The following is a 17,957-nucleotide window of genomic DNA, read 5'->3' on the forward strand; positions in this document are numbered from 1 at the left end:
CAAGCCCCCTCCATGAAAAACACGAACACACCATAACACCACAGCCTCCGAATTTTACTGTTGGCACTACAGATGCTGGCAGATGACATTCAGCAGGCATTCGCCATACCCACATCATGCCATCGGATCGGCATATTGTGTACCGTGATTCGTCACTCCGCACAACGTTTTTCCATTGTTCAATCACCCAATGCTTAGGCTCCTTACACCAAGTGAGGCGTTGTTTGGCATTTACTGGTGCGATATGTGGCTTATGAGCAGCCGCTTGACCATGAAATCCAAGTTTTCTCACCTCCCGCCTAACTGTCATAGTACTTGCAGTGGATCCTGATGTAGTTGGAATTCCCATGTGATGGTCTGAATAGATGTCTGCCTGTTACACATTAGGGCTCTCTACCACAGTCGGTGGTTTTGTCAGCGAACAGATGAAGTCGGCCTGCACACTTTTGTACTGTATGTGTCCCTTCATGTTTCCACTTAACTGTCACATCGGAAACAGTGGATCTACGATGTTTAGGAGTGTGGAAATATTGCGTACAGACATATGACACAAATGACACCCAATCACCTGACCACGTTCGAAGTCCGTTGAGTTCCGCAGAGTGCCCCATTCTGCTCTCTCATGATATCTAATGACTACTGAGGTGCTGATATGTAGGTGAAGGGAAGTGACCGATTCATCTGGATTTTGTGAGTGTAGCAGAAGTGGGAATTTTGTGTTGTTTTTTGTCTTTTGTGCGATTTGGGATCGTGGTGTGCGTTTTTATTTTTTATATTTTTATATTTAGCTTGTCCCCACCCTAAAACCCTCTATTTCCTGCACATGTCCCATTAGTTTGATTATATTTTTGGAGGGAGATGTTTTTTTTTTGTTTTTATACGTATTTTCGTGTTTGTTGTCATGTTTATGTAGTGACGTCATTGGAGCCATAATGGAGATGCTAAGAATGGTCATTTTTACCATATTCATGACGTCATGGGTCGAAGAATTGGATGCTTCTGTAATCCAATATGATCACGAGTAACCATATAGTACAACTATTAACCTATGAAGAAGTTTTGATTCCACAGATTCTAGGAATTCTGAACATGGGTTGATGACAAGTGAAACAAGTGACTCCCAAGTCAATTTACAGCACTGGTATATCCGAAGTTAAGTCTGGTCTGTCTGTTTTAGTAAAGGCCTCTGTCACCAGAAAAAAAGTTCCGATACATTAGCACATTCCAGATCCAAACTGATGATGAAGACGGCATTAAAATTATGTCCCTGAAAGATTCTGGCCACAGTAACAAAATCTTGAAAGCTGGTAAAATGACATTTGTTTTGAAAAATTTAGACAGCTGGTCCCCAAGTCACCAACACCTGATGTCAAGTAACAAGAAAACATCCTGTATTATGAATTCAGTGTAAGTGTAGATGTGTTTGAAAAAGGTGTTTAAAGCTAATTACACCTACTGCATACTAAAATATCTGTATAACAATATTAACTGAAATGTTCCTAATTTAATCTATTTGTTCTATTATGTTGTTGTTGTTGTGGTCTTCAGTCCTGAGACTGGTTTGATGCAGCTCTCCATGCTACTCTATCCTGTGCAAGCTTTTTCATCTCCCAGTACCTATTGCAACCTACATCCTTCTGAATCTGCTTAGTGTATTCATCTCTTGGTCTCCCTCTACGATTTTTACCCTCCACGCTGCCCTCCAATACTAAATTGGTGATCCCTTGATGCCTCAGAACATGTCCTACCAACCGATCCCTTCTTCTGGTCAAGTTGTGCCACAAACTTCTCTTCTCCCCAATCCTATTCAATACTTCCTCATTAGTTATGTGATCTACCCATCTAATCTTCAGCATTCTTCTGTAGCACCACATTTCGAAAGCTTCTATTCTCTTCTTGTCCAAACTATTTATCGTCCATGTTTCACTTCCATACATGGCTACACTCCATACAAATACTTTCATAAATGACTTCCTGACACTTAAATCAATACTGGATGTTAACAAATTTCTCTTCTTCAGAAACGCTTTCCTTGCCATTGCCAGCCTACATTTTATATCCTCTCTACTTCGACCATCATCAGTTATTTTGCTCCCCAAATAGCAAAACTCCTTTACTACTTTAAGTGCCTCATTTCCTAATCTAATTCCCTCAGCATCACCCGACTTAATTAGACTACATTCCATTATCCTTGTTTTGCTTTTGTTGATGTTCATCTTATATCCTCCTTTCAAGACACTGTCCATTCCATTCAACTGCTCTTCCAAGTCCTTTGCTGTCTCTGACAGAATTACAATGTCATCGGCGAACCTCAAAGTTTTTATTTCTTCTCCATGAATTTTAATACCTACCCCGAATTTTTCTTTTGTTTCCTTTACTGCTTGCTCAATATACAGATTGAACAACATCGGGGAGAGGCTACAACCCTGTCTTACTCCCTTCCCAACCACTGCTTCCCTTTCATGTCCCTCGACTCTTATAACTGCCATCTGGTTTCTGTACAAATTGTAAATAGCCTTTCGCTCCCTGTATTTTACCCCTGCCACCTTCAGAATTTGAAAGAGAGTATTCCAGTCAACATTGTCAAAAGCTTTCTCTAAGTCTACAAATGCTAGAAACGTAGGTTTGCCTTTCCTTAATCTTTCTTCTAAGATAAGTCGTAAGGTCAGTATTGCCTCACGTGTTCCAGTGTTTCTACGGAATCCAAACTGATCTTCCCCGAGGTTGGCTTCTACTAGTTTTTCCATTCGTCTGTAAAGAATTCGTGTTAGTATTTTGCAGCTGTGGCTTATTAAACTGATTGTTCGGTAATTTTCACATCTGTCAACACCTGCTTTCTTTGGGATTGGAATTATTATATTCTTCTTGAAGTCTGAGGGTATTTCGCCTGTTTCATACATCTTGCTCACCAGATGGTAGAGTTTTGTCAGGACTGGCTCTCCCACGGCCGTCAGTAGTTCCAATGGAATATTGTCTACTCCGGGGGCCTTGTTTCGACTCAGGTCTTTCAGTGCTCTGTCAAACTCTTCACGCAGTATCGTATCTCCCATTTCATCTTCATCTACATCCTCTTCCATTTCCATAATATTGTCCTCAAGTACATCGTCCTTGTATATACCCTCTACATACTCCTTCCACCTTTCTGCTTTCCCTTCTTTGCTTAGAACTGGGTTTCCATCTGAGCTCTTGATATTCATACAAGTCGTTCTCTTATCTCCAAAGGTCTCTTTAATTTTCCTGTAGGCGGTATCTATCTTACCCCTAGTGAGATAGGCCTCTACATCCTACATCTATTATGTTATAGACTATATAGTAAATATGTTGTGCTGGCAGAAGTGTATTCTCTGGTAATTAAAAAATGATAATTCGATTATTTAGATCAAATGTATTGCCATTACACGGAAATTTGGTTACATTAAATTTTAATGGGCTTGTGTTATTGAAAACAGAAAGAGCGTCACTAACAATTTGAGTAAAACAGAAATATTAGCATAATGTAGCATGTGTTACAGTTCATGTAACACCTGCCACAGTACGCCTTTGAGAACATATTTGATTTATACAAAAGCTTGTCAATTTCTGTACATTAAAATCAAGCTTTTACAACTTCCATACAAAGGTTCATGTTCGAATTGTGTAACCCATTACACCCTGTTTTTCATTTGTTAGGCTACTCAATTTTGTTAAAATAAACTTCAGATTACAATATATCAAAAGGATCAGAAACTTGGGAGGAAATACTTTCGCTTCCTAAATTTGGATTCTGTTGGGGCTGCATGGAAAGTTTTCAGTTTTCATCTTTGTGGATGTAACACCCATGACAATGAAGTAACCCATTTACAGAATAGTCCCAAATACCTTATTCAGAACTCGTAGCAAATACATTCTTTACGGGATTACTAATGGGCACTCAACATACTGTATTCGTACAAACATTATTAGTCGCAAAATTGATTGAAAGTTTATCACGTTTGATTTTGCTTCAACCTTTACTTCAAGCTGGACAGAAATAGAGAATGGCACCGCCTCGACATTCAATGTCTTGGGTACAAAAAGTTTTCCATCTGATCCAAATATCTCCTTTGGATTGCAACTAGTTTCAATAGGAAAAGCCTCAGATTTCGACAACACTGTTGTAGTGTTAAAACGACTTTGCAGCCCACTACTGAAATCCTCATAATACCATTCGACATTGTTGTATATTGGGCTTAAATTTTGCACAGCCCAATTTTTATGTATTAAGAAAACTTTCTTTCGGATTAGGCACGTTCGAATGCAAAACACTGGTATGCTTTTCGCTGAATGATGCATATACTTTCGTCTTCTTAGAACAGGAATCTAGATTTTTCCAAAAAGGAACATCGTTTTGCCACTCATTAGAATTGACTTCCTGTCGCTTAACGCGAACTTAAACAATAGTCAGTAGCAAAACAATCAAATCGTAGAACAGACGTACACAGCAATTTGCACAAAAATTACAAGTAATTACTAAGATAAGAGATTAAAATCTAGAAAAAAATAAATAAATATCAAACTGAACAAGGAAGTGGCGATGTACCGCTTTTGTGATTCCAGGCCCCAAAGACGAATTTGTCTATCGTATAATTCCACTTCATCTTCTGTCAGTTCGGGATGAGCTGTATGGACCATCTCTACACTTTATGTATAAAACAATACAAAGTAATCAGACACAAGTGCCCTCACTTAACACCACAAATCACTTTCAGCACAACTCGCTTTTTTTCCCGCTACCGCTACAAATCAACGTTGTCGTCTGTCGACTTTTCGTTGTACTCAAAGATACTGCTACGGCTAGTAGTGTGACTGCTAGTTTCGGACGCAATCACCAGAGGGCAATGGATTAAAAGCACTGTGACCCAGTGCAGAAGCGGCTGCTTGATTTTTGATGTTATACATTCTCAGCATAGTTTACGTTCGTAGTGTATTACATGCGTTGATTTATCACCCAGTGAGCGAGAATTTTATAATTCCAATTCAAGTGTAGTTTTATGCCACGAGGTGTAATTACAAATTTAGTATTCTATATTAATTCATACGGCGTGACATTTCAGCCTTCAAAGTGGCAGGTGCGGCAAAAAGTGAAAGTTACATAACAGAAAATGCACGCTGGATTGTAAACTGTAAGGACGATACATGTTTTTATGATGCCAACAACGTTATCAATCGCAAGCTGACGTTTATGACCGGTTTTTGTGGAGTTACTAAATCGGCTATGTGTACACAAAATAAGCATCTCTTGTGACGTTTAAAGTGAAGCACAACATGACAGTTCCAAAGCTCCAACAGTTGTGGGAATATTTTATCCAAGCAGAACATCGCTCTTACGAGGTAAATGATCGTTCAATATTTTCGTCATTTATAAAAAATGCTTTCGCGTAGATCAATTTCCCCCTTACGTCATAAATCTACTTGTCAAGTAATTTTGGCAGCAGATGATAAAAGAGTTAATTTCGATATATACAGCAGTGATTTTTAAGCAACAATGCATGTCTTTTGTGTGTTGACAGAAGTCGGCATGGTTGGATGTCTTCCTGTCCGAATTTTTAGTGCAGGTGAAAGAAGGAAAAGATGCAAATGAAATAATCTCATGTTGGTAAGTCAGTCTGATAAATAATAATTATGGCCTCAGCACAGTATCTAATAATAGTTTCACAGATATAGCAAAACAATTGGATTATGGTGAACACTTTAAAAGGTGTATATTCTTACTCAAATGCTTGTTACATAACATCTCAGATTCCAGTAATGGAGAAACCGCTTGTTACGCTCAGCTGAAGCTACGGCGTATGCTTTCAGAAGTTTCATTATTACAGAATGACTTATATACACTGCCCTGTTTTGTGCAAACTTCTGTTAAGCAGTCACCATTAAAACTGGCCTTGAAGTTTGTCCAGTATACCCAAGGGAAACTTCAGACAGATTTTTATCCATTCAGTTCTAAACACACGTGATTGTCACACCGAATTTTCATTCACTTTTTCTCTCCTCTGTGCATTGTCTCCCTACTGTTGCTAACCATTCTCTTGTGACTATCTGTGTGTACCAGACACACATTTTTCGGAACCTTTTTGTTCATGTTGTATAGTATTGACCAGCCAGACAATAATGATAGTAACCTCAGACTTCTTATAAATGCTAAAGTCATCCATAGCTTAGTAGGTCTACTCTTTGTAACAGCTGCACAGATATTGTCAGATTTCAATAAGATTGTATTAAGTTCTTCAGTCATACCATAATACTCGTAATCATTCAACAGTCAGTTGGGAAAATTAAGGTTTTGTTAATGGGGGCATGGCAAGACATCCTGCAAAACATTAAGCCTACTAATTACCTTTCTGAAAACTACAAGAATGTATAATTTTGAACCCCACTCGTGATGGAAGTAAATTACACCTAATGGTAACAAATAGACCTGACCACTTGGAGGATGTCGGCCTTGAAACTGGTATCGGTGACCATGATGTGGTTGTGGCAGCAATGATTACCATAGTACAAAGGGCATTTAAAAGTATTAGAGAGATATATATGTTCAATGAACTAAATAAAAAAGCAGTAGTGTCACATTTTGGTGAAGAATTGAAACTCTCAGCACAGGACGGAACCTGTTGAACACCTATGGCCTAAGTTTAAAAGAGTAGTTGACCACGCATTAGATTAGATTAGAGTAGATTAGTACTTGTTCCCTAGATCATGAATAGATGGGCGTGACCTGTACTTTCTTCCAACTACTAGGCATGGATTTTCATTCAAGGGATCTATCATAGATTATAGTTAGAAGAGGGGATAACTCAGTTGCAAATTCAGTAAAGAATCTGTTAGGGATTCCATCAGACCCTGGAGTTTTGTTCAGTTTTAACTATTTCAGTTGTTTGTCAACACCACTGACCCTAATACTTATTTCACTCATCTTTCAGTGGTATAAGAATGAATTTGGGGCAATACTCCTTTGCTTTCCTTTGTAAAGGAAAATTTGAAAAATTGAGCTATGCAATATTCCCCCCCCCCCCCCCCCACTAGCCTCAATTTGAGTACAAGTTTTATCCATGTGTGAGATATATGCTACGGCACATTTGTAAAATCATTAAAGACAGTGCTTTTGATTTCTTGATAGAAGATGTAGTTCATGAGTGCTGCCTTAGGAATACTTGAATTTTTGCTAGTTGGTATTAACAGTCTGAAATCCAGGCTTAATACTGAACACTTCGTTAAAGAGTGAAGAAAGTATCAAGTCATACCAAAAGATTTTGGACTTATCAAGGATGGATTCCAACTGTCCAGGAGTGGGTGAATCATATTACTCAAAAGATCCACTGCACTGCTCAAGCATCCATTCTGCAGTCTTTAAGCCAGCTGAAAATGCAGCCTACACTATGGTGGAGCGATGAATGCTGCTCTGCCATCAGGATCAGGTGGTTAGTGAGACCATGTTGCTGAATTATTAGGGAGAGCAAGAAGAGATCATGACAAAAGTTTAAATTGTTCAGTTAGGGGTACAGTCATGTTGGAGACCATCAGTAGGGTTTCCAGGAAAGGGAGAGGTGCCCCATGGATACCATAATTGGAAATGAAGGTCTCCAGACCAACCTGCGAAACATTGCCCAGACTGTGGCAGCCTATTTTGCCACAGTTACTGCCACTGCCAACCAGGATTGAGCTTTCCAGTGCCACAGGGAGACAGCTGAAAGGGGCAGATGGCAGACGAGACTTCATTTCCACCGCTGATGAAAAATACAGCTGCCCATTCTCCATGCGAGAGCTGGATTCTGTGTTACCTCCAGTTCATAACACATCACCTGGTCATGATAGTGTCAGTTATAGCACTTTATGGCAATTCACGGGGGTACTCAGAGGAATCCCCCCCCCCCCCCCCCCACACACACACACACTTTTTTAATCTCAATTAGGTGTCAGGTCACTTTTTCGACTCATAGTGAGAAGCAATTTTAAGTTCACTTTTAAAACATGGAAATGACTGGATATAACTGAATATTTATCATAGTGTTGCCATCATTATAGTTGGAGTCACGAACACCGGCGGTCGTGTTTAGGCTTGTTCTGTGCACCTATGTCACACATTGTCCGACAGCCAATGAGCGTTCAGTAGTGTTCTGAGTGCTCTGCTGTGAATGCCAAATCTAATGCGAGCATTAAACATAATCATAGCAAGTTGTTTAGTGAATTTTTTTTCCCCATATGTTGTGAGCTGTCATTGTTTATGTTGGTAGTAAGTGATACAGTATGCATAAGGAAGTGAGAGACCTAACTTGCAGGATATAGGCTTTCTTCAAGGGGAAGGCCCCCTCAGTGGGTCCACAACTCTTGTGGATACGTGCGTGGTGAGCATGAGACTCCGAGCTAGTGCGGCTCTCTTTCCTTTCTGGGCTGCATACCTTCCTTTTCCACATCCTTCCCCATCTCCCATAACGCCCCCCCCCCCCCCCCCCCCGCCTCCGCCTCCGCCTCTTCCCTTCCCCTTCTCCCCCAATAGGATTATGTTTCATGTCTACGCCCGGCTTCTCTTTTCCTTGCCTCTTCTCTTTACCCTCTTCTCCGCTGCGGCATTTTGAGACCTCTCTTCTTTCCTTTTCTTTGTTCCTCCCTTTCTCTTTCTTTCTTCCCTGTTCGTGTCTGAAGGCAGACACATGCATAGCCGGTGACGGGGTAACGTGTAATTCCCAGCCCCGGGAAGACAGGTAGGACACGTACGTGCCCTCTGGTAATAGCGAGGCCCAGGAAGGGGTGATTGCCCGAGCTGGTACCTTCTAGACGTGCCAATTGGTCCCTCCGTCCGTTTCTCGGGAGGTGTGACCTGAGGTGTGAACAATCACCTAAGGCGGGAGTGCCCTCAGAGGGCCCCCACAAGGAAGGGGCACGCCATTGGAGACACCAGTAATCATGGTGAATGCTTCCGCAATGGTTTCCTCTATGTCTAAAATTTCTGCTCACAAGCGAAAGTTAGATGAGTCTGAGCCACAGACAATTCTTCCATCAGTGCCACAGTTCCTTGTTGTTTTTAGGTCAGATGAAGGTCAAGACTTCACAGTCGACCCTTTCATTAGTCACAAAGGTGTTGACACAATTGCAGGTCCTGTAAAGTCTTGTTCCCAATTACTAAATGGCACTTTGTTGTTAGAAACAGTCAGTGCCCTCCAGGCACAAAAATTGCTACGAACTCCACTGCTATACACCTTCCCTGTCCGGGAGGAAGCGCACCGCACTTTAAATTCATAACACGGGGTGGTTTATACACACTCACTCGACGTATTGTCCAACAAGGAAATTCAAAACTACCTGTCTGACCAGGGCGTAACGGCTGTACGTCGACTTATGAAAAGGGTTAACAAGGACTTGGTACCAACCCGTACTATCTTCTTGACATTTGACAGAGTTCATTAGCATTAAAGTGGGATATGAGATAATTTCAGTCCACCCTTACATCCCCAACTCTATCGATACTATCGATGTCAGTGGTTTAATCATACCAGCCAGTCGTGTTCCAATCTGGCAAAATGCATTACGTGTGGCAAGGATGCCCCTCGTTGCATCAACAGTATGGGCGACCACACTGCTTCCTCTAGTGATTGCCCCATTTTCAAAGATGAACGGCTTATTCAGGAAATCAGAGTGAAGGAAAAGGAGTCTATATTTGCTGCTCGTAAGTTATTTGCCAGTCAAAAGCCCACTGTGCCTCCAGAAGGTAAATATAGCACTGTCCTTGCATCTCCTCGGCCTACTAAGATCGCCCATTCAACCTCCCCACTATCACCTGCTCACTCTATGGCTCACCCTTCATTGGCTCCTGCTAAATCACAAGCCCAAAAATCAGACACCTGGACTTCCAAAAAAGAGCCTGCTCGTGAAGATTTTTTACGTACCCCGACTTTACAACCGTTAATTCCTCCCTCATCTCAATGTCCTGTTTCCAAGAAGGCTTATAAGAAACCAAGTTTCTCTCCTCCTCCACCACGGCAAGTCTCATCTACAGCGCCACCTGGCGGTAACTGCCCTTGGCCGTCTTCCATGTGGCCAAGGCGCACTGCTGGCGGCCGATTGCTGGTGGCAGGAGCTGCCCTTGAACAGATCAGGATCTTCTGCCTTTGGCTGAATGCCGTTCCACATTGTCGGCCGCCGGCTCTCAGCAGTTGTTGAAGTGAAAGCAACCGTGGTAAGATTTTTCCCTTCTCTGTCCACCCTATCCATTGGAATATCCGCAGCATTAGAGCCAATCGGGATGAATTGTCGATCCTCTTAAGATCCTACTCGCTGGTCATCTTCTGTCTTCAGGAAACAAAGCTGCATCCTCATGATCGCTTTGTTTTCCCTCATTTCCAGTCAGTCGGGTTTGATTTCCCCTCTGTTGATGGCACTCCAGCACATGGGGGACTTTTGATTCTTCTCCATGATACTTTCCATTATCACCCAATTCCCGTAAACAGTTCCTTCCAAGCTGTTGCTGTCTATCTTTCCCTTTCTGGATACACCTTCTGTCTTTGTACCATATACATTCCATTGTCCACACCGATGGCAAGAGTTGATCTCCTTCATCTCCTTGGTCAGCTCCCGCCCTCCTATTTGCTGGTTGGGGACTTCAATGCCCACCACCTGCTTTGGGGACCTCTGCGTCCTTGTCCGTGAGGCTCTCTATTGAATTACCTCTTCCACCAAGCGGATCTTGTTTGCCTCAACACTGGGGAACCTACATTTTTGTCTGCTTCCACGAGAAATTTCTCTCATTTGGCCCTTTCAGTCAGTAATGTTCAGCTAGCTTGGCACTTTGAATGGTTCGCTCTTGCTGATACACATTTGAGTGACCATTTTCCTTGTGTCCTTCGATTGCAGCCACAACTGCCATCTATGCGCCCGAGATGCTGCAAGTTTGCCCAAGCTGATTGAACACTTATTTCGTCTGTAGCGACATTCAATGACTTATCACTTTCCTAGCATCGATGATCAGGTCACTCATGTTACAGAAGTTGTTCTTACAGCCATGGAACATTCTATATCTCGCACCTCTGATTTGCCCCGGTGCCCCCCAGTTCCTTGGTGGAACAAGGCGTGTCATGACGCAATACATGAGTGGAGACGTGCGCTTCGCATTTTACGTCACCGTCCTACTTTGGCCAGCTGTATCCTCTATAAGCAGTTACATGCACGATGCCGCCGTGTCATCCGCGATACCAAGAAGGCAAACTGGAACTTCTTTACTAGCACTTTTAACATCTTCACTCCCTGCTCAGATGTTTGGAGTCGAAGTCGACGGTTATCTGGCGCACCTAGCTTCTCCTGGATCTCTGGGCTAACTGTCGCGCATGATACCTTAGTGGATCCAGTCACAATTTCTAACTCATTGGGTCAACACTTTACTGAGATTTTGAGCTCTTCAAATTACCTGCCAGCCTTTCTCCCGAAGAAATGTGCAGCGGAAGTGCGACCTCTTGCTTTCTCCTCTCAAAATAGCAAAACCTATAATACTGTTTTCTCCGTGCAGGAACTCAAACACGCACTCTCTTCTTCTCGCTGTTCCTCCCCATGACTGGGTGGTGTCCACGTCCAAATCTTGCTGCATTTATCATACCATAGTCTGTGTTACTTCTTTCGCCTTTATAATCAAATTTGGACCAACAGTACTTTTCCCAGAAGATGGCGGGAAGTTATCATCGTTCCTGTTCCGAAACCTGGAAAAGACAAACATCTCTCCTCTAGCTATCGCCCCATTTCTCTCATGAGTAGTGTATGTAAGGTTTTGGAGCGTATGGTGAATTGCCATTTAGCCTGGTGGCTGGAGTCCCGAAACCTTTTAACACCTGCCCAATGCGGTTTCTGAAAGCATCATTCTGCAGTTGACCATCTTGTTGCTCTCTCCACTTATATGATGAACAATTTTCTCGGGAAACTCCAAGCGGTAGCAATGTTTTTTGATCTGGAGAGAGCATACAATGCCTGTTGTAGGACGGGCATCCTCTGCACACTGTTCTCTTGGGGCTTTCGAGGTCGGCTACCCCTTTTTATTCGTGAATTTATGAGAGAGTGCACATTTAAAGTGCGGGTGAACACTACTCTCTCCCATACTTTCTCCCAAGAAAACGGGGTGCCCCAGGGCTCTGTGCTAAGTGTTGTACTGTTTGCCATCACCATTAATCCATTTATGGTTTGTCTCCTTCCCGATGTCTCGGGCTCCCTCTTTGTGGACGATTTTGCGATCTACTACAGCTCTCAATGGACCAGCCTTCGTGAACGTCATCGTCAAGGATGTCTCGATCGCCTCCACTCTTGGAGCATCGAAACCGGCTTTCGCTTTTCTCCCAGTAAGACCTTTTATGTCTATTTTTGGTGTCGTACGGAGTTTCTTCCTCCTTCCCTACATCTCGGCCCTGTCGACCTCCCGTTCGCAGATGTCGCTAAATTGTTGGGACTTATGTTTGACAGAAAACAGTGCTGGTCCTCCCACATTTCTTATCTTTCGGCTTGCTGTCTGTGATCCGTCAACACCCTCCTTGTTCTGAATGGTACCTCCTGGGGAGCAGACCAAGTGGTCCTTCTCCGCCTATATCACACCTTAGTACACTTGAAATTGGACTATGGAAGCATAGTTTACTCTTCTGCTGGGCTGTATTCTTCAGCATCTCGACTCTGTCCACCACCGTGTATTGCATTTAGCGTCTGGAGCTTTTTACACCAGCCCTGTGGAAAGACTTTATGCTGAGACTGCTGAACCTCCACTATCCAATCGGCAAGCTGTCCTTCTGAGTCGTTATGCTAGCCATCTGTCTTCCATGCCTGCTAATCCGGCTCATGACCTTTTTTTTCGATGCCTCCTTGGATTTAGGGTATGCAGGCCACCCTTCCTCTCTACTACCACCGGGAGTCCGCTTCCGTCAACTGCTATATTCTCTTTCCTTCCACTTTCCTGAAACTTTCTTGACAACTGCGGGTACAGCACCGCCTTGGCTCCACCCCTGGATGTGCCTGCACCGTGACCTTTGTCAACTTCCCTAGGATGGTACCCCTTCTCTCGTTTATCGTCTGGCATTTGCTGCTCTATGCGCACAAATGAAGGATGCCACATTTATTTACACTGACGGCTCAGAAACATCATTTGATGTTGGGAGCGCCTATATTGTTGACGACACCCCTAATAGATTTTGGCCTCCCGACCAGTGTTCAGTTTTTTATTGCAGAGCTGTACGCTGTTCTCCAGGCTGTCCAATACATCCGTTGCCATCAGTGGATACAGTATATTATATGCTCAGATTCGCTCATCTCCCTCCTCAGTTTCCAAGCTCTTTACAATGTCCACCCTCTGGTCCACCGGATTCAGGACTGCCTCCACATGCTCCACTTGGGGGGCGTCTCTGTGGCATTCCTCTGGATCCCAGGACATGTTGGTATCCATGGAAACGAGGCAGCCAATATAGTGGCTAAGGCTGCAGTCTCTCTTCCTCAGCCTGCTGTTTGCATGGTTCCCTTTGCTGATCTACAGAGTGTTTTATGTCGTTGTGTTGCTCTTTTATGGCATGCACATTGGTCTATACTCCCCAATAATAAACTGCGGGACGTGAAAGCTCTTCCCTGTGCTTGGACCTCTTCCTCCCGAACTCGTCGTCGGGAGGAGGTAATTTTAACTAGACTCTGGATAGGGCACAGTCTTTTTAGCCATCGACATCTTTTAAGTGGCAATCATCCCCCGCTTTGTCCCCACTGCTCTCAACTGTGGATGGTGAGACACCTGTTACTTCAGTGCCAGTTTTACTCCGCTACGCACCCGTTTACAGCTGTCGCCTGATATATCTTCCATTTTAGCAGATAACACGCGCTCAGCCATTCGCGTCCTCGAGTTTATCAATGTCAGTGAGATGAAGTCGGTCATTTGAAGCTCTTTGGCGAAAACAACCCCCCCTTCAATAGTGGTTTTCTAAGCTTTCCTTCTGTTTTTTAGTTTCCCTACTTTTTGAGTTTCACTCCCATTGCTGCTGATTTCCAATTATTATTATTATTTTTTTTTGTAACCCTTCCCTAAGCCACAGAATGGCCGCTAATGACCATAGCAGTTTTTTCCCTAAAACCATAACAAAAAAGGGGTGGGGGCTGGGGAAGGGCATTCACACGCGTGTACCACAACTGTCACTTGGAACTGTCAACAATGCAATCCTTGTCCGTGTCTTGACATGTGCCAACTGCCATTGTTCCTGGATTGCACTGTAGGTGTGTGGGGAAAGACCTTGGAGCAGATGGTCAATGGCTACCTTGCCTGGAGCTTAGAATCCATGCAGCTCCTTAGTCATTATCAGTGTGGGTTCAGGACTTATCACTCCACTTTTGATAACCTGGCCGTTCTGGAAGTGGCTATTAATACATGCTTTCCTGCACCAGCATCACCTCCTAGGTATATTTTTTTGGCATCAATATCTATGCTACTATTTTAAATACAGAGTCGGTGACATCTCTCTGATCACTTGGGGCAGGAGTATGGTGTTACTGAAGGTAGTGTGTTAAGCGTGACTGTTTTTGTCATAGCTATTAATAATATCACTTCTGTAGTTAAATTCTGGTCCATTGTTCTTTTGTTTGTTGACAACTTCCCTGTATTTTGTTCCACCTGGAGCCCAGCAACAGCAACTCGTGAGCTGCAGCTGACTCTTCAACAGTTGGATGAATGGGCAGAGGAGACGGGGTTTTAAATTCTCGACTAAGAAGTCCGTGTGCTTTCTATTTAACGGTTCACATCATGTTCTAAACTTTCCTGAGTTGAGGAGGAGGGACATTGCTCTTAATTTTGAATACATAATGAGATTTCTGGGCCTTACATTTGATTCTAAACTTGTGACCTGAAAATACGGGTACTCGAAGCACTCAGTAGTTTAAAATGTCTTCGCCACAATTCGTGGGGAATAGAACAAACTTGTGTTCTTCAGTTTTACAGAGCCCTTGTGTGATCTCGGCTTGATTGTGTATGCACGGCATATGGGTCTGGACGACCTCTTATTTAAAAACCTTGCACATGGTGTACCATAAAGAAATTTGGCTGCCCACTAGGAGCTTTAGAATCAACCTTATACTGAGCCTTTCCACTGAGGCTGATGAGCTGCCACTTTACATCAGGCAATGACTACTCATGTTGCGACAGGCCTATAAAATACTGTTCATAATATACATATCTGCATACTATGCCATTGGTCAGCCTACAATTTGAAGGCTGTTTCATAATCAACAATGGTCGATGAGACCCTGTGGGACTTGCATGAAAGATTGCCTTTTAGAGATGAGTGTGGTTGGTTTTAAAGTTTTATGCTAAGGTTGGAGCAGATCTCCACCTTGGCTTCTACAAAGGACCAGAATTGTTTTAGACTTGATGCATTATAAGAAAGATTTAACTCTATGTTTTACATTTTACTCTCTGTTTTTTAAAGTTTTAGCTGGCATCACAGTTTTAAAGTTGCATACACTGGTGGGTTAAAAAAAAGGAGGCTCCTTTTCCATTCAGTAGTGTTCCCCAACTGTGTCTTCTGGAGCCGCCTTCACTGTGAATATCCTGTATTTAATGCAGAGATCCATATGATATCTCACTGGAGCAAATGAGGTGTCTTCAGAGCAAACAGTATTCATCTGCTCCGATTCCCTTACTGCCCTACAATCATTCTACATGTACTCAGGAGAGAAAATGGTATAACTCATACATGACCAACCATACTTACTTCCATCAACAGTGGGCGAAGCAGGTGTCATTCTATTGGGCATTGGGGCAAGTAGAAATTCAAGGAAATGAACAGTCAGACCGAGGGAACCAACAAGGCATGCAGGGGTATGACATGTTGTGCTGTTCCCCTGCAGGCTGTCATCTCACTGGTGAGTCAGAGATCCATACAGTTATGGGAGGAGGAGTGACTGGCAGTGACAGACAGTAAGCTGCTTTTTGAGAAGCCAACTGTGGCATTTCTCCTGTTGGTCACTTAGGTGGGGTGAAGTGTCCCTGACCCGCCTCTGAATTGGCTACTGTCCCCTCACATGTAGTTTCCTACTCCGATGAGAAGACTTCCTGTCTGTGATGCCTGTGGCATTCAAATCATTGTACACCACATTTAAACAGTGTATGTTTTATAGTGTGATAAATGGGCAGAAGCAGATTCAGGTGGGGATCTACCCTCTATTTTTGATGATTAGGCGAGTGTGGTGAAGATTTCAAAGTTTTGTATAGTGTCTGGACTCCAAGATAAGCCTTTAGCCTAGAGATTTTATTGTGTTGCAGAGTGGATGTAACATTTTCATACAGACACTAAAGACCTCACCATTGTGTGCCTACACCATCATTTCTCATCACCAGCATCTTCATTATCTTCTGGGAGTGACTGGATACTAATTTGGTGTTGCTATGAGCCTTTACATTCAACCAGAATTAATTTCGTTTTTGTAAATCTTATTTTGACATTATTCTGTTGCAGTAGTCACTGAACGCTTCATGCATTGCTCTCTTGACAGTCAAACACATTTCATTGAGCATCTCTTTATCTATAGCTCTATGCTTTGTTTTTTGCCTATGATGCAGTAGTATCGTTTCTATAGATGTTTCTCTGTAGTGATTGTATACCATGGAGCTCGCATGATGACTCATTCACAATAAACGGCGACATTCATGCAGTAGACAGTTAATGTAAAATGTTATGCACTTACTTGGATAACATGTTCATAAACATTGTACAGAGAGGTGTCCAGTATCCATCAGGTTTAATCGTCATTAGGCTTCCAGCTGAGCTGGGAAAAAAAAAGTTAAACCCCAAGTATTCAGCTACAAGTTGAAAGGTTTCCTTGTGGCACACTCTTTGTGCTCTGTACATGAGTTCCACGCAATAGCGGAAAATTTCTCTCTGTAGTGTGTTATTTGTGCATATTGTTCTTCAGTTATTTTGTGTGTTTTATTCATTCTTTAGGTCTTCCGTTTATAAATTTTTTAATCGACAATCTGTAAAATACATAGTGTCTTGTTCCACAACTGAGTGTCTTTGGCTTGGACAGTCCCACAGAACCCGATAATTAAATAAGTAAAATAGTAGCCCAGAATTTGCTCAGAATGAAACATCCTTCGATTTTCAAATGTTTTAGCAGTGGCAGTGGCAGCTCCCCGACCGGAGTGGCAGCACTGATTGGGTGTGAGCTACTGACAGAGGTGCACGCATTATGCCCGCCACACAGTGAGGACCTGCAGCCGCTGGCTCGGCTGCTACTTTGCGGCTGGGGCTGGCGGGCACTTGCTGCACTGCACCACCTGGACTGCTCGGTGAGTTACTGCACAGGCTGTGATTTATGTAGCCTAAGAATATGACTATTAGTAGCAGCAAAAACTGGGAGAGAATGGACTGTACAGTAAGGACTCAATTGTAGGAGAGATGGGCTGTGGTGTTAGGTATCACTTGGATTGCTGGCAATCGATTTTCAGTAAATAGCAGTGTAAGACTCCTACATTTGTATGATTGATGGGAATTGAGGGTGCAAAGTATGGAGGCAGTCAAGTTCATGGTACAACCTGTTCGTTTTGTCTCTGTTAACGAAGCTACTAACCGTCAGCATTGTGGTGACTGTAACGTCATACAGTCTTATGCATTTTAACTGCTGACACAAGGAAATCGGACATTAATTAGAAGAAGAAATACTGAAGAAAATTTGTGGACAAATAGACACAATGGAGAATGAAAATTAATTGAATTTGGTTTGTAATCATGAGTTACCTGGAAAATGTAAATACATTGTAAAACACACACACACACACACACACACACACACACACACACACACACCATTTGTATTATGACACTTCTGGCCACCTGGTAAAACTATTGATGATTGTGAGCAGATAACATTGTCTCCTAGAGTATGGTAGCGCCCCAATGATGTCTGCATGTATGTGCAAAAACCATCAGGTGTATGCAAAAACCATGCTGATGGCA

The 17,957-nt window shown here is 42.8% G+C and overlaps 2 protein-coding genes across 3 annotated transcripts in view; one reads left to right on the forward strand and one right to left on the reverse strand.

Moving 5' to 3' along the window:
- LOC124619516 (SUMO-activating enzyme subunit 1) overlaps positions 1 to 4,790 on the reverse strand; it is a 57,664-nt gene extending 52,874 nt beyond the window's left edge. The window contains exon 1 of one of the 2 annotated variants that reach the window (XM_047145961.1): positions 4,559 to 4,789. In XM_047145961.1, coding sequence (XP_047001917.1) covers positions 4,559 to 4,650 — 92 coding nt within the window. In that variant the 5' untranslated portion in view covers positions 4,651 to 4,789. Of the gene's footprint in view, positions 1 to 4,558 lie in introns of both variants that reach the window. The other variant, XM_047145962.1, reaches the window with a different exon arrangement.
- A 153-nt stretch (positions 4,791 to 4,943) lies between these two features.
- The window catches only part of LOC124619972 (lysosomal-trafficking regulator), a 594,456-nt gene continuing 581,442 nt past the window's right edge, over positions 4,944 to 17,957 (forward strand). Inside the window, exons 1-3 of the mRNA XM_047146635.1 lie at positions 4,944 to 5,349; positions 5,529 to 5,614; positions 17,116 to 17,290. Of these exons, the coding sequence (XP_047002591.1) occupies positions 5,284 to 5,349; positions 5,529 to 5,614; positions 17,116 to 17,290 (327 nt within the window). The 5' untranslated portion in view covers positions 4,944 to 5,283. The remainder of the gene's footprint in view (positions 5,350 to 5,528; positions 5,615 to 17,115; positions 17,291 to 17,957) is intronic.

This window comes from Schistocerca americana, chromosome 6, assembly GCF_021461395.2.
Source record: "Schistocerca americana isolate TAMUIC-IGC-003095 chromosome 6, iqSchAmer2.1, whole genome shotgun sequence".
NCBI classification, from domain to species: domain Eukaryota; kingdom Metazoa; phylum Arthropoda; class Insecta; order Orthoptera; family Acrididae; genus Schistocerca; species Schistocerca americana.